General features: G+C 40.4%; 1 protein-coding gene and 1 long non-coding RNA gene across 2 annotated transcripts in view; both read left to right on the top strand.

The window, feature by feature from the left end:
* The window catches only part of LOC138963126 (uncharacterized), a 154,160-nt gene that overhangs the window by 67,342 nt on the left and 63,057 nt on the right, over positions 1 to 23,761 (top strand). The gene's annotated exons all lie outside the window — the stretch shown is intronic.
* LOC138963124 (uncharacterized) lies at positions 436 to 8,700 on the top strand. Its single transcript, XM_070335147.1, has 5 exons — positions 436 to 450; positions 1,692 to 1,822; positions 4,154 to 4,239; positions 5,437 to 5,539; positions 7,622 to 8,700. Exons 2-5 carry the CDS (start codon positions 1,723 to 1,725, stop codon positions 7,867 to 7,869), a joined length of 537 nt encoding a protein of 178 aa, XP_070191248.1. The 5' UTR covers positions 436 to 450; positions 1,692 to 1,722; the 3' UTR covers positions 7,870 to 8,700.

Raw genomic sequence — 23,761 nt, 5'->3', positions numbered from 1 at the left:
TTGCACCTCTTATGACTCCGTCGTCCTCTAGAATCCCGTACCCATACAAAATACGAGCTGATTTGGTGAAATTCTACCGGTACTTGCAAAACCCATCGAACAGCCATTTCCGGTGCTCGATCGCCGACATTATCAGCTTTGAAGGCTATGTACGGGTAAATATCAACCGCTCCCTGACTTGTTATGCATCGAGAAACAAAGTTAGTCATCGCTGAATCAGTAGCTTACCTTAAATCCCAAAATAAATCAAACAATACCTAGAAAACAGACAAAACTTGCCTTCAAACGTGTCAGGCGCGGCCTTCGGCTTCCGCTCGGCCTTTATCAGGTTATCAGGTGACCTTTACGTTATTGCTCTCTGTGGAAACTGATTACATTTATTGCGCGCTTTGTTCTTTGGCAGAGTGCAGTCTACACAATTGTCACATATGAGACAAGTCTACAGTTACGGTAATTCTTAACTCAACTGTTTATTCTTTGAACAAAGTTTTCTGCAGACCGGAGGACCGATTTCGCACGAACCAGGTACTAGGTATGCATGTCATACTTTTAATTTGAATTTTGGAGTATTCTTTATTCAGCAATGTAGCAGACAAAAACAAACATCCTATCTGAAAGTTAAGCAAACATACAGTATTGTAATTTGTATGCGTAAATATTATACGTTATTTGCGTGTTTGACCAAAATATGACATTTTACACAGATCGAGACAGTCATTGGTCTCCGAGACCGCGCTAGCGGTCGAGGTGAACAATGACTGTCGAGATCTGTGTAAAATGTCATATTTTGGTCAAACACGCAAATAACATTTATGTATCGATCGAATTCCTTTCAGGTACTTATGACTTTGTTGTTGTTTTGACGATTGAACGAGCACACACACACATGCATGCAATCCACATGTATGCAATCAAACACATTTATAAGCTTCATATTTGGGCGTTTCAGGTTGACCGAAACTTCAAAGGAACTACAAAACACACGTCATGTACTCACGTTGTTGTTGTTTTGACATTGAACAGCACACACACATGTATGCAATCAAACACATGACGTTTTTATTTTGAGTTCCTTTGAAGTTTCGGTCAACCTGAAAAGCCAAATTATAAAGTTTTGTCGGCCTCTGACGTCACATGACTCAAAGAAGGGAAATCCAATCTCCAATCGATACATAGTGTGACATTTTTAAGACGAGAAGAAATAACTCTCACAGTCCTGCTTTTGACAAGCTTACAGTAGTTTGTGTACTATTGAGTCTATTCCTCTCAACTGATTTTTACCCGCCTCTGAGAAGTCTACAAAGTTGTCTATATTGTTACACAAGTTTTTGTTTTTCACTTTGTCCTTATTGCACAACACTGGCATGTTCACACTTCTCCTACCAACACACAAAATTTAAAAATAAAATAAAAAAGAATACAAATCAATAATGACACAATAATAAGTAATATGCATGAATTACAAAATCTGTTCTAAAAAGAAAGCACGAAGACCGTCGTTTAAGGTATTCAGTTAGGTAGTTTTAGTTTTTGGTATTTATGTGAGTAAAATGCTCTTCTCGCATGAGAAAATAATGGACGGACCTACTGACTTACATGATGATTTTCACGGGGAGGAAGCAGATTTGAGTAGGGACACACGCACTCACTGTGACCACTGACAAAACATCGCTTTCTGAACATGTTTCCAGCAGTCAAGCAGAGTTTAATCCAGGAGTCATCATGATGTTTCGTCTGGTCCTTCTCAGCGCGTGTGTTGCTTTCTGTGGCGCCTGCTGTGTCACACGTTATTTTCCTGCCGCCTTATGCGATTCAAGCATTCGTAAGTAATACTACTATTTCTGTGTTTTTTGTTTTAAAAAATTTGTTACTAAAAGCTGAATTTTACATTTGTTAACCCGCAAACAATATACCTGTGGCTACCGTACACACACACATGCACACACACAACCACACACACACACACACACAACCACACATACACACACACACAACCACACATACACACATACACACACACGCACACACACACATACCCCCCCCCACACACACACACAAACACGCACAAACAAACACTGACACACGCACAGATACACACGCGCACACACACACACACACACACATCCACACACACGCGCACACACACACACACAAACACACATCCACACACACACACACACACGCGCACACGCACACACGCACGCACGCGCACAGACACACACACACACACACACGCACAAACAAACACTGACACACACACACGCACAGATACACGCGCACACACACACACACACACACACACACACACATCCACACACACGCGCACACACACACAAACACACATCCACACACACCCACGCGCACACACACACGCGCACACACACACACACACACACGCACACACACACACACAAACACACACGCACGCGCACAGACACACACACACACACACACACATAGAAAAAGAAGAAGGTGCAGCTAATCAGACAGGTCAACAAACAAAGAAAAGGAGCGGTTTGATACGGCTACCTCTTAGTTTCATCAGAGACATATTCTATCTATGTCTCTGGTTTCATTTTAACTGACAATTTTTGTTCGGAATGCAGCTTATTGCGGTTATCAGCATTTTTGACAACCAGTTTGAAAACCTTGAGCTGTAGTTTCTGTCCTGGTGGTATCTATGTTCTGTTTGGTGTTTATTGAGGTTATCAGTTATCAATAACACATTTACATTACAACACGCGCGCAGGGATAGAACATATCTACGCTATATTTTTATCAATATAATTGAAAACAATTCTCCAGTTATATGCGCGTGATCGCGTTATCATTAACACTGACACAACTGCACGAATTACGCAGCATCGAATACTTTATTCAAGGCGGGTGAAGCCGAGGTTATCGCAGCAAGCTCGATCCGCTGAACCCATTAAAATTGAAGCAGAGGCTATCGCTTAAACAAGGAAGCAAAGAAAGGTGAAAGAAACGAACAGATGCAAGAAATAAATAAATAAAGAAAGAAAGGATCAAAGTGAGAAAGACAGACAGCCATACAGCTAGAACAAAGCCGGAAAACGAACAAATACAAACTAAAGATGTGACACTTCACGTACGGTGTACTTCGACTTCTTTTCAATTTTACACTCTTCATTATATTTGATCGATGAATGTAGTTGAGATAACACATTTAAGCTCAGTGTAGCTGCTAGTAAACGAAACACAAAACAAAACAAAACAGAAAACTTCCAGATTTTGACACTTTTCCATTAAACACCCGAACTCGACTATGCAATGAACTTGAAATTTGACGAGGGTCATCCTGACTTTCAGTGTCTGGAGATAATCAAACCCTATAAGTAAGTAAATGACAAAGCTCTAGCTACACAATATTCTAAGAAATCATGATTTTCCCAATGTTGACCCAAACACGACCCAGCAGTGACCTTGGTCAAGCTGACTTGGCGGTCATATCTGCAGGTCATCAAACTCACCCAGGGAATACAGTATCAAAGCACTTGTTTCAATAACATCCTCCATGGCGGGCGCAGTGGCGTGGTGGTAAGACGTCGGCCTCCTAATCGGGAGGTCGTGAGTTCGAATCCCGGCCGCTGGTTGGTTAAGAGTGGAGATTTTTCCGATCTCCCAGGTCAACTTATGTGCAGACCTGTTGGTGACTTAACCCCCTTCGTGTGTACACGCAAGCACAAGACCAAGTTCGCACGGAAAAGATCTTGTAATCCATGTCAGAGTTCGGTGGGTTATAGAAACACTAAAATACCCAGCATGCCTTCCCCGAAATCGGCGTATGCTGCCTGAATGGCGGGGTAAAAACGGTCATACACGTAAATATCCACTCGTGCTAAAAACATGAGTGAACGTGAACGAAGAAGAAGAAGAAGAATAAATAACATCCTCCGAGGCTCTAAATACAGACAGTATTGTGGAAGTTGTGTACGTATAACGTCTCTTCGAGAAACAAATGTGCTTCAAGAGACAGAACACGATCAACAGTAAAGATATCTATCCTGCATAAGCGTGTGTGTGTGTGTGTGTGTGTGTGTGTGTGTGTGTGTGTGTGTGCTTACCTGTATGTGTTTGTTTGTAAATGTGTGTGTGTGTGTGTGTATGTGTGTGGGTGTGTGTGTGTTTGTAGTCTTTCGAGGAGCGGCGATTGCGGAGGGAACAGAGGGCAACCGCTACCCGCGTGTGTTCACTGTCAGAGTGGATCAAGCCTTCATGGTGAGATGCACAATCACACACACACTCGCTGCACAATAGCAATTGATAGTGTGTGTATTTTGGATTGAAGAACAAGTCTTTCATCCCCTTGGTATCATATCAACACTTCTTATTCTTCCTTTTTCTTTCTTTTTACATTTTGTCAGGATTTGACTAAATATTTTAACATAGACTGGGAATCGAGACAAAGGGTGGTGGTGGTGTGTGTGTATGTGTGTGTGTGTGTGTGTGTGTGTGTGTGTGTGTGTGTGTGTGTGTGTGTGTGTGTGTGTGTGTGCCAGTGAGTGTCTCTGGGGCGATTCCGTGAAAACTGTTGTCTCTATAGAAAGGTATTGGAACGTTTTGTATTGATAAAACAAGACGTTACAAGCACGGATATTTCGACCCAGCGGTCTTTTAAGTGCACATGCAGACAAGCAAATAATAATTCAACAAAAAAAGACTAAGCTTGCAAAAGGTGCAGCCGCTGGGGGAGAAGACACAAGCGAGGCAATCAATCAAAATTGGTTTTGGATTTATTGTCTCTGTAAACTGTTCAAACACGTCCGGTGTGACGCCGTCATCTTGGCCCTTTATACTCGAAACTGAAATGTTGTTTCCCGGTAAAATGAATGAAGTGAAATTATCTAATGACGAAAAGCATGTCAGTTTCTTGCATGTGAAAAAAATTGGTTGTGAAATTTAATATATTTCACCCAAAAAATCGATTTCTTCGAAAACGTGTACCGAGTGGTTACGTCCCTTGAATGATAAGGGAAACATTTTAGGATGAATCACATTTTTAAGTTAAATACAAAAAATTGGTTGGACAAATTTGGCCCCATGAATGTAAGGTACCCAAGGTCGCTCATCAGTACTATCGAAGTTTTTTTTCTTCTTCAGTGTGGAGTTTATACAAGATCAACGAGGCCGAAACTCGTAATATGACGGCGGGATGACGGCGTCACACCGGAACGTGAAGCCGGTCCAGTGGGAGCATTTCACAGTTTATACCATTGGAGAAAATACTATCTTAAAAGACTTACCCAACACAGCATTTTCGTGTGAATAATTAAACGTCCAAACACTAATTCTAAGGCCACAAACCCCCAACGCGAACTCTAGCTCTTGGGCTAATCCAAGACACTTAGACATTTACAAAACAGCATTTTGATAATCAAATTACTGGTAAATTCTAAAGTGACTTTGTTCTCCTAGATGCCAGCCAGTCTGAGGAACAATCAGACGATCACTATCGACCCTTCTTCTGGAAGTTCGGTTGAAACAAGCTTCACTCTGAACGAGGACACACTCTTCGCTGGTGAGCCACTCAATCTTCTTCTTGTCGATCACACGTCTCTACTGTTAGACCGGGACAGCGAGACAAATGATGCTATCTTCTCCAGGTCCTCCTTTTTTCCGTACAGCTGGCAGCGGTGGGGGACTGCAGTTGGCCACACGGTTTTTCTTTGGCTCTCTAAGGACGTGATCTGTGGTTTGATCGTCAAGACCACAGCTGCAACCAGTTTAATTTTTTTGGAAAATATGGGCTTTCAGCCATTCAATCTGAATTCCGTACAGTAAAACGTGTGTGCGAGTATGAGCGTTACGGTGTTTAATCTTGTCCTGACCAGATTTGTATAAAATAATTAAATATTCTTCAGCTGTTTAGGATATAATTATACATTTCTTCTCTAGTAAACTATCATAAAAAGCCGGACAGATCCTTCAAGGGCTTTCTTCCCCTTGGACACATACCAACAATCACAAGCTTTCTGCGCTCATATAATTAATATATATCGGAACTTTTGACTGAATCAAGTTTGCAAATTGACATTGGTGTCAGATACGAAATACGTTCAGCAAAAACAATTTCAACTCTGCTCATACAGTTGCCAGGCTGTATTTTTACACCCCCGGTATAGGGGTGTGTATAGGTTTCGGTCGATGTGTTTGTTTGTTTGTTTGTGTGTTTGTGTTCGCATATAGATCTCAAGAATGAACGGACCGATCGTCGCCAAACTTGGTGAACAGGTTCTATACATTCCTGAGACGAAAAATTGGGACCAGTCAAACACACGGTTAGGGAGTTATTGGTGGATTAAGATTCTACAAGGACTTATAGAGAAAAATATTCATGGTCAAAGGGAAATAACCTTCTCAGTTGGTGGCAGTGAGAATGGGTGCAGTGAGAATGGTTATTTCCCTTTGACCAACGGGGGTGTTTTTCCTACCTCGAAGGAATTTCTTGTTTTTTTTAGTGGTTGTTGTTACATTTAGTCAAGTTTTGACTAAATGTTTTAACGTAGATGGGGGAATCGAGACGAGGGTCGTGGTGTGTGTGTGTGTGTGTGTGTGTGTGTGTGTGTGTGTGTGTGTGTGTGTAGAGCGATTCAGAAAAAACTACTGGACCGATCTTCATGAAACTGGACATGAGAGATACTAAGTATGGTATCTCCAGAAGTTTTTTTCATTTTTTTGATAAATGTCTTTGATGACGTCATATCCGGCTTTTCGTGAAAGTTGAGGCGGTACTGTCACGCTCTCATTTTTCAACCAAATTGGTTGAAATATTGGTCAAGTAATCTTCGACAAAGCCCGGACTTTGGTATTGCATTTCAGCTTGGAGGCTTAAAAATTAATTAATGAGTTTGCTCATTAAAGTTGTCATTAAAATCGATTTTTCGCAAACAGATTTAAAATTGATTGCATCGTATTCTTCATCACATTCTGAATCTAAAAATATATACATATGTTATGTTTACTCTTAAAATGTGATCACAATTAACGAAAATAGATTAATTAATCTTACGATTAAAATGTAAGAAATCGATCCAAAAATGATTTCATCTTATTCTTTATCATTTCCTGATTACAAAAACATATAGATATGATATGTTGTATTCAAAACAAGCTCAGAAAGTTAACAAGAATACAGAAAAGCGCGCTTTCCTGCTTAGGACAATACGCTACTGCGCTAATCTGGCGTGTCAATATTACTACGTTTTGCACGTGGGAGGTGAGCGATTTCCTTCACGCGGGGATTGACGAAGCTGTACTGTCTTCGTGAAAAATTACAGTGCGTTCAGTTTCATCCCGTGAGTTCGACAGCTTGACTAAATGTAGTAATTTCGCCTTACGCGACTTGTTGTTGTTGTTGTTGTTGTTGTTGTTGTTGTTGTTGTTGTTGTTGTTGTTGTTGTTGTTGTTGTTGTATGTGGGCCAAAGCAGAAACGCTTTGCTGTCCAATGTAAAAGCGTGGATATTAATTCTGGTGATTTACATGGACGTTTACGTGGTAAGTATTTGTGTGGTGTTTAACGTCCGTTCAACATAATCTGGCAATGCGAGACCGTTGCATTGGAAGGATGGTATGTTTAACCTGCACTGCTTACTATTTCAGCCGACATGCGTCAAAGTGGCGAGGTGGAGACCAGTATGTGTTCCCCCAACACACCCTGGAATGACCTGAGCGCAAGGTCCCAGCAGCTGTTGGAAAGCAACGAATTTCCGCAGTACTGTGCCAACCTCGACACAACCACTGAAAGGGAATCGCTTCTTGATGCCACAGTTCCGCCCCGTCGTCGCCACGCAGCCTTGGGCTTTGTGACATGGTTCTTTTCCACAGTATTGGGCTGGGAGACGACCTAGCAACTTGACTGCAGCATAAGGCCAGAAAACAGTTATGGAAGCTACACTGTGCTGTAAAGTACCATGTGTTTAGTTCTTGCTGGGGCCTTTTTGTCAGTACCAATATTTACAGGATAAGACCACAGGGTCTGGCTCCATAAGAAGCCTAGAAAATGAGTTCCGTTGTCTCGAAAAGGGTACAATGATTTGACATCAAATTGTCTCATGACATGGTATGTGTAGTCACAAACAAAAATGTTTTCACATTTAGTATTGCACATTCTCTGGAAAATTGCAACATAAGTGGGTATAATCGCCCAGTGTCAGTCACAAAAAGACAGTTGCCGAAATCAATTTTTATTCATTTTACAATTTTTTTTTACAAAAACCTTGTTTTTTTTTTTTTTTTTTTTTTTTTTTTTGGGGGGGGGGGGGGGGGGGCATGTGTTAGAGTCACACCTCAAGAAGTTTCTTTCAACAAAAAATTAAACAAAAATTAAAACAAATATTTAAAAATGTATTGTTTATTTTTTCATTTTCAAATCAACTTTAAGGTGGCAGTACTACCTGGGATTTTGACAAAAAATCTATTTTCCCTGTCATAATGTGTTATTTTAATACATAAATGCCTCAATATTGTCAAACATTTTGAATTTGTTGTCGTAATTAGTGCCAATATCGTATTTCTACACAGTTGATGTGTCAATTTTGACATACTCATTTTGACGCCTACACAAAATTTGCGTTTCCTGTGATGTTTTTTGAAGTATTATAGATACAGTGTTGACATGTTGCACAGTTATGTTTCAAAACATTCTGGCGTTCATTGTGTTTGAATTTCTAAAAAAACAACCACACTGTGGAGCTGTGTGCCATATATCAATAAACCAATTTATGCACACTATGTTTATTGTTCCTTAACATTGAATATATGATTTAATTTGTGACCAATATTTACTGAAATTGGATGATATATATATACAGTACCTCCAACATAATGCAAACCCTCCCCTGGTAGAACGGTCAACTGCCCTTCACAACTTAGTTAATCACAGGAATTCTGTAGGCGAAAATAACTCCATTCCTTCAAACGGCGCAAAATTCGTTAACTTTTCCTTTCTATACAAAACTTCAGCGCTCTTACGTATTACATTTTGACGAAGCTCACTGAAATATGCCACCAAAAACCCTAACTAAAGCCTGCCAAAGATCAAATAAAGCTGAACATGTTTCAAACTAGATTATAAAACAATCTAAGCACAAATATTCTTTGTATATGACTGTGTGTGTGTGTGTGCGTGTGTGTGTGTGTGTGTGTGTGTGTGTGTGTGTGTGTGTGTGTGTGTGTGTGTGTGTGTGTGTGTGTGTGTGAGAAAATATTAAGCTTTTCCTTGAGCGTATGATTTTGGAGCCATTCCATGGAATGTGTTTTGCACAAAATTATGATGTCCTATTGATGTTGAAGAGCTAGAGGACATTAATTTTGTCCTGTATACATGTATGAATTTGTAGGAACATCCCTAATATCATGCTGCAAACTGTACAAAACAGACACTTAAAACTCTTTAAACTATATGATTGACTTTCAAGGGAATATTAATAGAACCTACCATCAAATACTGGCAAATAAAGATAATTGCATTATCCGCAAGTTTAAAGGCACACTAAGCCTCCCGTAAACCATCACAGATACGGTCAGGCTTTTACACACAGTACAAACACCCTTTCATTTAAACACTCACCGATTGAGAACATCCTAGGTACCCTCCGTAAAGAACGAACAATTTTCAAAGAATTTATTTTTGCGTGGTTTATCTTACCCCTGAGCCATCGTGAACCCGTGTGACCCAGTTTCCCTTTTTCACAATGTAGTCGTCAGTTAGTCATTTGAATGCGACTCGATGTGAGCTTATTTACAATAGCACGTTTTTATGCACGAAACAAACGGCTGTGGTTCACAAGAACTCTAGCGATGGCTTTTGACTGTTGAGAGGAACGGCGATATGCATAAACCGTCGTCTGCTACGACCCTTGTGACCCTGCTTCCGGGCTTTTCTTTTTTCAAACTTTCACAACTTCGAATTGTACTGATCTTGTCTTGATGAAAAAAGAATTCTTTTATGATCAAAGAATGTTTGTGTAACAAGCTGTCAATTTATTATTTAGATTTTAAAAGTTAGGTCTAGCGCAAAATTTAAAACGCACCACGGTCCAAAAACATTTTGATAATCATCGATCCACGGCTATCGCCAGTTTACATCGATAGAATGAGACCCGAAGGGAAGTAACTCATGTTTGACCTGAGTTCAGGATGGGTCCAAAAAGTGTTCGAGACAATCTGCAAAATTAATTCTTTAAAAATTGCTCGCTCTTTACGTGGGGCACCTAGGATGTTCCCGTTTGGTGAGCGTTCAAATGGAAGGGTGTTTGTACTGTGTGTAAAAGCTTGACAGTGTCTGTGATGATTTACGGGAGGCTTACTGTCCTGGCGTGATTTCCGGTAGTTGAATATTCATAACAGCCGTCCAGCACCAAAACGAGGCGCCATTGTTGTAGAGAAGCAAGTCCACGAAAATAAATTCTTTGAAAATTTCTCACGCTCGACAGAAAGCAGCCAGGATGTTCCCGTTCGGTGAGCGTTCAAATGAAAGTATGCTTGTACTGTATGTAGACGCTCGGGGAGCTCTGTGATGGTTTACGGGAGGCTTACTGTGCCTTTAAGCAAAGGCGCGGCGGAACAGTTGACACAAGGTCAAAGTGTGATATGTACCGCAAAGTTTCTCAGCATTCATCGGAATATGGGGAAGATGCACACACCTACAAAGTTTCCGTTCTATGCACACTCAGCACACATAGGATCTTGAAATGAAAAATGTACACATGATCAGCAAAGTTTTTGTACACTGCATGTTCAAAGTCAGGAATGAATCAGGGTCTCCCTGAAGACTGGGTCTTGCCACCTGATGACCTGTGCTTTCGCAAAATTGGCCTGGTCAAAAACGAGGACAATGTGTTGCAGTTCCAGTTCCCTTGAAACCTGAATGTATGGCAAGAACCGTCGATGTGTCTGTTGGACTGCTGACTATCATAGGCAGGTATCGAACCTGTACAACAGACAAAGGAAAACGTACAAGCGGGGTAAAAGAGCATAATTGTGCTTGAAGTAGATAAAAAGAACGACAAGTTTGTTTGTGTGAGTACGTGTAAATGAATGTTTGTTTAAAATAATAACACGTTTTGGTTGCTTGTGTTTAAAAAAAAATTATAACATTTTATTTGTGTGCCTGTGCTAGGAACAAAGATAAAAAAAAAAACACCTTTAAGGATCCAGTGTTTAAAAAACCCACAAACAGACATGTCCAATAAAGTGGAAGGGTAAAAAATAAACATTTTAGGTGTATACATGTTTCTTTTCAGTTATTTCGTTAGACAGGTACCTACTCTGTACAACATATTACATAGGAAAACGTGCAAGCCGAGAAAGCAATCAGATGCTTGAAGCAGAAAAAACAACGACAAGTTTGTGTGAGAAAGTGTAAATACATTTTTGTTTTAAAAAAAACACACATTTTGGCTGCTTTAAAAATAATAACTAGTGGTACCCGTGCTACGCACTTTGTGTGCTGCGCATGCGATGTCATTTTGTTGGTTATGTGCTTGTGAAAATGTTGTTTGCACCCCTCCCCCCCCCCCCCCCCCGCACATTATCCCGCATATAATGAATTATATTCTCTTGGTGAAAAATAAAATGTTAACCCTTACACCGGTGCATTTCTGTAACACATGTTACATAGCCACTGGTGAATTAACAGAGAGAAAAATAACAAAAAACAGTCATATAGGTTTTCGCATCAATGGGAGGTAATCGGAACTGACCAAAAAGACTGCGCGACCGCACGCGACTATACAAACAAACAAAATAAAATACAGCAGGTATGACGTTTGCATGAATCCATGATTACGTCTACATGAACAACAGTGATAAAAGTGCGCATCTCTTCCCAGCCGTGCAGCGCTTTGAAAGTTGGAAGCATTAAAATTTAAACGGGTAAAAAGCCATCGTGAAGATACGAAAAAAAGTATGACGTCTAAAATACTTAATGATTCAAACGCATAGTATAACATATGTAATTGACAACATTGTCAACAGAAAATATATACATGGTTCACACACACAATCGAGTACACACATCCATCCATGCTTATTTAAAGTCATGTACACACACACATACATACATGGCATCAAGCAACACACAATTAAATGACACATATGGAATATGGAAAACGTATAATGGACATGAACATGGCAAGTAATTTACACCGTTACCTACTATAAAATTGATGATATATATATACCACTCACTTGCTATTCGCCTAAAAGCTTGCGGTGTGCTGTGACACATATAAGAAACCAGAAGAAAAAAGGACTTTACTTTGGCGAAAAGAGCATATGCTGCTTATTTTTGTACATAACTGTTATAACTGTATTTTTTCCGAACACTTACATGTAAAAAACATAGAGATATATCTTACCATTTCACTAAGACAGCCAAAATAACGGTCAAATTAAGGGGAGATCATGATGACGTACATGTCTATGGTTGCACCGGGGGAAAATATTTAGTCGCTGGAACCTATAAGGTATAACACATGTTACATAGCCACTGGTGAATTAACAGAGAGAAAAATAACAAAAAACAGTCATATAGGTTTTCGCATCAATGGGAGGTAATCGGAACTGACCAAAAAGACTGCGCGACCGCACGCGACTATACAAACAAACAAAATAAAATACAGCAGGTATGACGTTTGCATGAATCCATGATTACGTCTACATGAACAACAGTGATAAAAGTGCGCATCTCTTCCCAGCCGTGCAGCGCTTTGAAAGTTGGAAGCATTAAAATTTAAACGGGTGATATCGTGAAGATACGAAAAAAAGTATGACGTCTAAAATACTTAATGATTCAAACGCATAGTATAACATATGTAATTGACAACATTGTCAACAGAAAATATATACATGGTTCACACACACAATCGAGTGCACACATCCATCCATGCTTATTTAAAGTCATGTACACACACACACACACATACATACATGGCATCAAGCAACACACAATTAAATGACACATATGGAATATGGAAAACGTATAATGGACATGAACATGGCAAGTAATTTACACCGTTACCTACTATAAAATTGATGATATATATATACCACTCACTTGCTATTCGCCTAAAAGCTTGCGGTGTGCTGTGACACATATAAGAAACCAGAAGAAAAAAGGACTTTACTTTGGCGAAAAGAGCATATGCTGCTTATTTTTGTACATAACTGCTATAACTGTATTTTTTCCGAACACTTACATGTAAAAAACATAGAGATATATCTTACCATTTCACTAAGACAGCCAAAATAACGGTCAAATTAAGGGGAGATCATGATGACGTACATGTCTATGGTTGCACCGGGGGAAAATATTTAGTCGCTGGAACCTATAAGGTATAACACATGTTACATAGCCACTGGTGAATTAACAGAGAGAAAAATAACAAAAAACAGTCATATAGGTTTTCGCATCAATGGGAGGTAATCGGAACTGACCAAAAAGACTGCGCGACCGCACGCGACTATACAAACAAACAAAATAAAATACAGCAGGTATGACGTTTGCATGAATCCATGATTACGTCTACATGAACAACAGTGATAAAAGTGCGCATCTCTTCCCAGCCGTGCAGCGCTTTGAAAGTTGGAAGCATTAAAATTTAAACGGGTAAAAAGCCATCGTGAAGATACGAAAAAAAGTATGACGTCTAAAATACTTAATGATTCAAACGCATAGTATAACATATGTAATGGACAACAGAAAATATATACATGGTTCACACACACAATCGAGTGCACACATCCATCCATGCTTATTTATTTAAAGTCATGTACACACACATACATACATGGCATCAAGCAATACACAATTAAATGACACATATGGAATATGGAAAACGTATAACGGACATGAACATGGTAAGTAATTTACACCGTTATCTACTATAAAATTGATGATATATATATACCACTCACTTGCTATTCGCCTAAAAGCTTGCGGTGTGCTGTGACACATATAAGAAACCAGAAGAAAAAAGGACTTTACTTTGGCGAAAAGAGCATATGCTGCTTATTTTTGTACATAGCTGCTATAACTGTATTTTTTCCGAACACTTACATGTAAAAAACATAGAGATATATCTTACCATTTCACTAAGACAGCCAAAATAACGGTCAAATTAAGGGGAGATCATGATGACGTACATGTCTATGGTTGAACCGGGGGAAAATATTTAGTCGCTGGAACCTATAAGGTTATACGGCGACTTATCAGGTGATAATGTTTCGAACTTATCTTTTAAAAATTAAGTAAACAAATCTATGGAATATTTTGGAGTTCCATTAACAGATAAACAGATCTATCTATCTTCTTATTATTTTAGGTTCGTCTGGGGTAGAGAAATAAAACACACAGCTAGGTTCGTCTGAGGTGCGGTCGCGTAGTGTTTAATGTAGTGTTTAGAAGAAGAACCAATCACAGATCTCTTTCGCCGCGATGTCAAAGTTCAGGTCAAAGTTCACTTGTCTGCTCAAATTTGCGAGACAAACCTCTTCAAACTTTGTTCGTGGACAAAATTGGAAGTCGGGACCTAGCGGAATCGATTTCCTGGGTCACGTTGGCATAGCAACCGAAGGAGAAGGCACAAATCCGCGCGGTTTGGTGACAGGAATCGAAAAACCACCGAAAAACCTACCAGTATTATATAGTAGACTAGTGGTACCCGTGCTACGCACTTTGTGTGCTGCGCATGCGATGTCATTTTGTTGGTTATGTGCTTGTGAAAATGTTGTTTGCACCCCTCCCCCCCCCCCCCCCCCCCCCGCACATTATCCCGCATATAATGAATTATATTCTCTTGGTGAAAAATAAAATGTTAACCCTTACACCGGTGCAATTCTGTAACACATGTTACATAGCCACTGGTGAATTAACAGAGAGAAAAATAACAAAAAACAGTCATATAGGTTTTCGCATCAATGGGAGGTAATCGGAACTGACCAAAAAGACTGCGCGACCGCACGCGACTATACAAACAAACAAAATAAAATACAGCAGGTATGACGTTTGCATGAATCCATGATTACGTCTACATGAACAACAGTGATAAAAGTGCGCATCTCTTCCCAGCCGTGCAGCGCTTTGAAAGTTGGAAGCATTAAAATTTAAACGGGTAAAAAGCCATCGTGAAGATACGAAAAAAAGTATGACGTCTAAAATACTTAATGATTCAAACGCATAGTATAACATATGTAATTGACAACATTGTCAACAGAAAATATATACATGGTTCACACACACAATCGAGTGCACACATCCATCCATGCTTATTTAAAGTCATGTACACACACACATACATACATGGCATCAAGCAACACACAATTAAATGACACATATGGAATATGGAAAACGTATAATGGACATGAACATGGCAAGTAATTTACACCGTTACCTACTATAAAATTGATGATATATATATACCACTCACTTGCTATTCGCCTAAAAGCTTGCGGTGTGCTGTGACACATATAAGAAACCAGAAGAAAAAAGGACTTTACTTTGGCGAAAAGAGCATATGCTGCTTATTTTTGTACATAGCTGCTATAACTGTATTTTTTCCGAACACTTACATGTAAAAAACATAGAGATATATCTTACCATTTCACTAAGACAGCCAAAATAACGGTCAAATTAAGGGGAGATCATGATGACGTACATGTCTATGGTTGCACCGGGGGAAAATATTTAGTCGCTGGAACCTATAAGGTATAACACATGTTACATAGCCACTGGTGAATTAACAGAGAGAAAAATAACAAAAAACAGTCATATAGGTTTTCGCATCAATGGGAGGTAATCGGAACTGACCAAAAAGACTGCGCGACCGCACGCGACTATACAAACAAACAAAATAAAATACAGCAGGTATGACGTTTGCATGAATCCATGATTACGTCTACATGAACAACAGTGATAAAAGTGCGCATCTCTTCCCAGCCGTGCAGCGCTTTGAAAGTTGGAAGCATTAAAATTTAAACGGGTAAAAAGCCATCGTGAAGATACGAAAAAAAGTATGACGTCTAAAATAAACGCATAGTATAACATATGTAATTGACAACAGAAAATATATACATGGTTCACACACACAATCGAGTGCACACATCCATCCATGCTTAATTAAAGTCATGTACACAAACACACACATACATGGCATCAAGCAATACACAATTAAATGACACATATGGAATATGGAAAACGTATAACGGACATGAACATGGTAAGTAATTTACACCGTTATCTACTATAAAATTGATGATATATATATACCACTCACTTGCTATTCGCCTAAAAGCTTGCGGTGTGCTGTGACACATATAAGAAACCAGAAGAAAAAAGGACTTTACTTTGGCGAAAAGAGCATATGCTGCTTATTTTTGTACATAGCTGCTATAACGGTATTTTTTCCGAACACTTACATGTAAAAAACATAGAGATATATCTTACCATTTCACTAAGACAGCCAAAATAACGGTCAAATTAAGGGGAGATCATGATGACGTACATGTCTATGGTTGAACCGGGGAAAAATATTTAGTCGCTGGAACCTATAAGGTTATACGGCGACTTATCAGGTGATAATGTTTCGAACTTATCTTTTAAAAATTAAGTAAACAAATCTATGGAATATTTTGGAGTTCCATTAACAGATAAACAGATCTATCTATCTTCTTATTATTTTAGGTTCGTCTGGGGTAGAGAAATAAAACACACAGCTAGGTTCGTCTGAGGTGCGGTCGCGTAGTGTTTAATGTAGTGTTTAGAAGAAGAACCAATCACAGATCTCTTTCGCCGCGATGTCAAAGTTCAGGTCAAAGTTCACTGTTGTCTTCTCAAATTTGCGAGACAAACCTCTTCAAACTTTGTTCGTGGACAAAATTGGAAGTCGGGACCTAGCGGAATCGATTTCCTGGGTCACGTTGGCATAGCAACCGAAGGAGAAGGCACAAATCCGCGCGGTTTGGTGACAGGAATCGAAAAACCACCGAAAATCCTACCAGTATTATATAGTAGATGAAAGTATATTTTGTGTGCCTGTGCTAAGAACAAAGATAAAAGAAACAGTTTTTGGTCCCAGTGTTTAAAAAAAATGAAAAAAAGTTACATTTTAACGTAACTAAAGTGGTCAGTTACAAAAAACATGTTAGGTTTATACATGTTCAGTAGGAACCCACATTTATGACCTCTAAAAATCTGAGAAAACCAGGTCTTAAAAAGGAGAATCTTAAATCGGGGGTAAATTTAGAGAAGTTATGAACAGAAAATCTGAAAAGGCAAGGTCTTAAATGGAGGAAGTCTTAACTTTGGGGGTTCAACCGTATACACTTACAAGAAAAAAAATGTCCTCACTTCCTTTCAACTTTAAAAAAAAAAGTGACAGCGTGTTACAAAATGTTAGTGGAAACCAAATCCAATGTATTCGTTACACTGTTACTGTTAGTATATCCTATTTTGTATGGAACACATTTCATCAAACCTACTTTCGACATTAGCGGAATCTGCCATCTTGCACTGCAGCATTGAATCCAGCCCAATTGGGTAAGGTCTGTAGATGCAGCTGAGGAAGCTTTGCAAAGAAGGCTAGTAGGTCAAGTGCCAAGGGTAGGAACTGCAGGAGAAATAATCAGATACATAAATGGTTGAAATGTATAACATCATTATAGGGGGCAGGGCCGGACCAAAAGAGTTGTAAGGGGGGGGGGGGTTCCTCCATTTTTTGGGGGGCAAATCAGCGAAGTGGCGAAGCCACAAGCGCGCGCCTACGCCTGCGCGAACTAGGGGGGTCCGGGGGCATGCTCCCCCGGAAAATTTTTGAAAAACGGTTAAAATCTGTGCTATCTGGTGCATTCTGGGCCTTGTTTTGAGGGTTAAGAGCAGCATTGTTTTGGTGCTAAAACTAGTAAAAAAACCAACACTCAAAGCAAGGTACATGCTTTTTCCAGGGGTGGGGTTCCGGAACCCCTGGACCCCCCCCCCCCCCCCCCGGGTCCGGCCCTGGGGGGTGTGTACAATGTGTTTCAACTGTTTATCTGTGCAGTAAAAACTCAGATCTATACAAAAACAATGACATGTAAACAGAACAGAACAGAACATGTGTGTGCCCAAGCATTAGTTTGTCAATATCGGCATGCATGTACTGCAGTGTTATTGTGTATCCAAAATGAATTTCTGTCATAATATCAATGACAACCTTAGTACCTACAGTCCGAATTAAAAATTACCAAAGTAGGTGATCTTTGTTGCAGTAAAACAACTGTCAAGTTGCATTTCACACTCTGAATTTAACTCATTGAAAAGCACAGTTTACTATCATAACTCATTAGCTGTAGTGTAATTTAACCAATACAAGAAAAATGATATATCAATCACATAGGCCCCTGTATAAACAATAACATGTTGCATCTGCATCTTACAGGGGCGGACGAGGGGGGGGGGTTCTGGGGTTTCCGGACCCCCCCCCCCCCCCCCCCCCCCCAGTCCAAAAATAAATATAAAAATTGTGTTTTTTGGGGTTGAGTTTCAATTTTTGGGGCATTGATCAGTGACAAAATCTGCTGCCTGAAACTGGTAATGATCATCCTCAGAATGCACCAGATTGCACCAGATTGCACCATTTTGCATCCTTTTTTTCGAAATTTTACGGGGGGGGCATGCCCCCGGACCCCCCTAGCAAGCTAGGCGCCTTGCGCCGTCGGCTTGGTGCTTCGCGCCTTCGCACTCATATCTTCACAATATACTTTTGGAACCCCCCCCCCCTCCCCCATAAAATGAACTGATCCGCCCCTGCCTTATTGTACCTCTGCTATATTAATCCTAAACTATGTGATGCTATGAAGTGTTAATTAGAAGATTATCAATATCAAACTTAATTTGCTCAGAAATATTCACACAACTATTTCAAATGAAATTCTAGCAGGTTTTTACTCACCAACACATCTCGCCATATGTCAGCACAAGTCTCCACTGGTTGCTCAGAAGGTTCAGGCCCTTTCCTTTTATGTGTAACCACAGGCGGAAGGTATCGTTCACTGGACCACCACTATCATAGAAAAACTAGTAGTGTAACATACGCAGGAAGACAGGTGTCTGGGGTCAACACACTGCTGCATTTCGCTTTCTTACGCTTGACCAAGGCAGGAGAGCTTGACACACACTGTGGATCTGAAGGAGTGACAACAACAGCATCACTGGAAGTGTCAATTCGCTGTACATAGTGTTTCTTCGCTCGCTGGAGTCGAACAATACATGTCAGACGCTGGTAGCAGACGACACGATGATAGGTAGATTCTACTCCGTAACTCGTTTCAGCTGTTTGTCCATTTGCGACTCGTTCCGTCAATGTTTTGGCTGACAGCCTGTTCTTCACGGTCAAGGTTAATCCACTCAGATGCACATGTCAAAGCTTTTGCCCACGAAACACTTGAAAAGAGGGTCAGTTTTTCGTCAGTGTCTACATTCTGAAAATGTATCGTGCAGTTCGCTGCCATGATGATATGTCCCGGCGCGGAAACAAACACAGACTTTACATCATCAGCCACAGTCAGAAATATCACAAGAAACATGTGCTTTGTTGTGGAGTGTACTAAAACACCAGTGTACAGGCACTCTTTTTTCACAAGAACAGTTATTGACTGGAACAACCTTGATGACAACACGATCCAGTCGTCAACGGTCAACGAATTCAGAGGAAAACTGCCAACCGCTGATTAAAACACCAAGTGCTCTCCCCAACTTATCCGCCAACGAATATTCCCAAGTTTGGGACCTGTTGGCGTAATACATCAAGATCAAGATCAAGATCAAGAGCTAAATTCTCATTGGTTAAAAAGCTTTTCACTGCGGACGATTTTCCATGGGGAATAATCGTGGCTTCTGCAGGGAGATAACTGCCTCTTTGCTAAATTCATTCATTAATAAAATCAGTACTAGCGTATACGCAGCTATTAGTGCGTGAACATGGATGAATTCTATTCTTTTAGTAGTTAGGTACCAGGTTCTGCAAAGTTCACATGGTACCCTTCTCCGTATAACAAGCTTGAACGATAGAGTTCTACGCCGTGTGGTCGAGTAACTGTCTTAAGATGAACGAAATTGATTGCTCGTTTTGTCTCTCGTTCAAAATAACTCATAAATGAAATGTCAATGATAAATTAAAATAAAGATTTGCTGCACTAAACTATATGTCAGTGTGTGTGTGCGTGTGTTAGTGTGTGTGTGTGTTGGTGACTCGGAGAGAGAGACACATGACACATGACCCATAATTTCATTGTGAAGCCATCGGCCATACACAATATGGGATGGAGGGGAGAGGTCATTCGTACGAACGCGAAAATCGAACGCGGGGGGAACAAAAAATGTACGTGCTAAAGATAAGCAGCCGAATGCACATCATGGATGTCTGTGTTATTTGTCAAGTCCCACAGTTTGTTTTACTTCACATCTCACGAAAGTTTCGATACATGGATAAACCATTCGGTCAAGAGAGAGAAAAAAAAAAGAGAGAGAGAGAGAGAGAGAGAGAGAGAGAGAGAGAGAGAGAGAGAGAGAGAGAGAGAGAGAGAGAGTTATTTCGGGGTGATTTTGAAGACATGATTTATTTCGACATCGAGTTTAAAACATCATGTCGAAGTAAAGCGCCAAATTTCGTGCGTGAGTCGAGTTATCCCTACATAAACACCAACACACACACACACACACACACACACACACACACACACACACACACACACACACACACACACACACACACACACACAACGAGTACGTTTTGTTGCTTCAGTGTAAATGGTTATAAAATGACTACCTGATAGGAAAGACCTCGATCCTCTGGAAGAAGAGTAACGTTATTTTATTCGAGTTCTCTTCTTTTCTGTTTTCGTATATCTCACTCCGTAGACTCCTTTGCAGCGGTGTGTTGCGTGCCGCACGGGTGTTTGCACCCCGCACGCTGGAGCGGTAAGTTGAGTGGGGTTTGTGTCTCGATAAAACAGCTTCTTCTATAAACATTTCGTAACTTTGCACATTAAGATATGTTTTGTTAGATCTGTTAGTGTTTCTTCTACACGCCGATGTACTTTTTGGGTGCATATTTTGAATATTATAGCCGTGATTCTGTAAAATATCACGCCTGTACCGGCACAGAAGCAAATTTCGTAGCATTCGCAACAAATTACTGGTGCAGGGCCGGACTACCGGGGGGGTTATGGGGGTTGCGCAACCCCCCCCCCTAGCCTAAACATGTACCTTACTTATTTAATTTTTTTTTTATTATTGCTTATTTTATGCCGTTTCATGCAAGGAGCGACCATTTTCCTATCTCAGAATATGACCTACCCGTCAGCTTCAGGGGGCTTCGCCCCCTGACCCCCACAACGAGGGGGTGGGGGTGGGTTCTAGGGTTTCCGGACCCCCCCCCCCAGCCAAAAAATAAAAATATTGAATGAGGTATGCATTTCTTTATTTTACATTGAGTTTCAATTTTTGGGGTATTAATCAGTGACAAAATCTGCTGCCTGAAACTGGTAATGATCATCCTCAGAATGCACCAGATTGCACCATTTTGCATAATTTTTTTCAACATTTTCCGGGGGGGCATGCCCCCGGACCCCCCTAGCAAGCTAGGCACTTTGCGCCGTCGGCTCGGCGCTTCGCGCCTTCACACCCATATCTTCACACTATACTTTTGAAAAAAACCAGTCATAAAATGAACTGATCTGCCCCTGCCGCCAGGGGGGACATCCCCCTGGGCCACCACTGGCAACCCCCCCCCCCCCCCCTCCTCTTCGCCTAGTCCGGCCCTGTGGTGTAAACTTTAATGTGAAGAACTGCCATCAGTTCCACATAAACCTGAACCTTTCTGCAGTACTGAGGCCGAGTTTCAAGCTTCTAGGACCTTGCAGACAGCGAAAAGTATTCGGAGAATGAGAATTATCCTACAACTTTTGTGTTTGCCCCCCGAAGCTACCGTGTTTTGCCCCCGCAGCTGCCGTGTTTGCCCGCCGTTTGTGTTTGACCACCGACCCTGCACACTCATGTTTATGTCCTCTAATTGGCTTGGAGCTATTTTGCAGGAACCATGGAAACAGTAATTGCAGGCAGCGCCATGGACAGCTTCTTGGACATCAGTGAAACCATAGAAGTTGTGACAACCCCACCAAAAAGTATGTCGACGCCCAAAAAAAAGAGTACGTATTATAAGTTTCATGTTAATATAGACGTGTATGTTATTATCTTGTAATTAATGAATTAATTTACTATTTAAAACAAAATTTGAATGAGAAAGACTGTCAGATCCTGTTAATTTTCTATTTATAACCATAAATACATTACACTGATGAGGCAAATATTGATGGAAATGTCTGTTTCATGTTACATGCCACATTATACTCCCTTTGTACTGTTTCAGTGTCGCAGCACACACACACACACACACAAAAACGTGTACTTTTAAATTTGTTTAATCTTTTTCTTTGTCTTTACCGTTCATAGGTGCTGATTCGACAAATCACATGTGCGAACATTGTGGTATCACTTACAAACACCAGAGGACGCTGACACACCACATCAAAACCAAGCACATCGAAGAAGGGGATGGGAAGAAGTTTGCTTGCAGTCAGTGCACGAAAAGGTACTCCAGAGAAGTGGATCTGAATGCCCACAACAACAAAATCCACTTAGGGCAAAAAAAACACACTTGTAAAAAATGTGGGAAAGGCTTTGCCTGCCGCAAGAGCCTCAACCCATCTAGGCACAGCTGCAACAAGGAAACAAACCCATTTTCATGCGTGCATTGCAACAAAACCTTTGCATTAAAGCTGCAATTGTATTCTCATGTTTCCTACACACACACACAGAAACAAGATTATTTGTGCAAGGCTTGCATGATGCCTTTCAGACAGCGAACAGCTAAGGCGGCACAAAACAAAATGCCTGGCCCAATAAATTGCTCAGTTGGACATTTCTTTGATAAAGCACACAGTGCAATGTATGTTTTTGTTTGATTTGTTTGCTTTTATTTTACTTAGGACAAAAACGTACCCGTGGTATGGTGTGAGTGCCAATAATCTGCTCAGTTTTATAAAATTATGTCTTTGATAAAGCACCCAGTGCAATGTATGTTTTGGTTTGATTTGTTGTACTTCAATTGGTGTTGGTGTGTGAGACTGAATGCTGTGTGTGTCGTGTGTATTCTTTTCACTATATGTGTGTGTTTAAAAGTTAGATTGTGTTCAAACGTTTCATGCTAAAGCTTTTAAACACTTCTGTTGTAAGTGTAATATAAATAACATATTGTGCCACATTTACAGGTGTTTTGGTGGTGTCATTATATTGTTAATATGTGTGTTTGTCTTATTGGAGTGGTTGACGGAACCATAAAAGCATTCCATTAAAATTGAATTTTATTTGTCTTATTGGTTCTGTTGACGATTTGTATGGGTGTGTTGAACAGCAATGAGTTTGTGAAGGATATATATATGGTTTCACTGATGTCCAAGAAGCTGTCCATGGCGCTGCCTGCAATTACTGTTTCCAAGGTTCCTGCAAAATAGCTCCAAGCCAATTAGAGGACATAAACATGAGTGTGCAGGGTCGGTGGTCAAACACAAACGGCGGGCAAACACGGCAGCTGCGGGGGCGAAACACGGCAGCTTCGGGGGGCAAACACAGAAGTTGTAGGATAATTCTCATTCTCCGAATGCTTTTCGCTGTCTGCAAGGTCCTAGAAGCTTGAAACTCGGCCT

This window comes from Littorina saxatilis, linkage group LG3 (genome assembly GCF_037325665.1).
Source record: "Littorina saxatilis isolate snail1 linkage group LG3, US_GU_Lsax_2.0, whole genome shotgun sequence".
In the NCBI taxonomy this organism is placed as follows: Eukaryota; Metazoa; Mollusca; class Gastropoda; order Littorinimorpha; family Littorinidae; genus Littorina; species Littorina saxatilis.
The sequence above is the reverse complement of the archived record's forward strand: the minus strand, read 5'-3'. Positions and strand labels throughout refer to the sequence as shown.

Excerpts from the sequence above, each read along its gene's own strand:
- LOC138963124 (XM_070335147.1), top strand. The coding sequence starts at position 1,723 with ATGATGTTTCGTCTGGTCCTTCTCAGCGCGTGTGTTGCTTTCTGTGGC. Across the intron at positions 1,823-4,153 it reads CTTATGCGATTCAAGCATTC|TCTTTCGAGGAGCGGCGATT; the intron begins GTAAGTAATACT and ends GTGTGTTTGTAG. Across the intron at positions 4,240-5,436 it reads GAGTGGATCAAGCCTTCATG|ATGCCAGCCAGTCTGAGGAA; the intron begins GTGAGATGCACA and ends TTGTTCTCCTAG.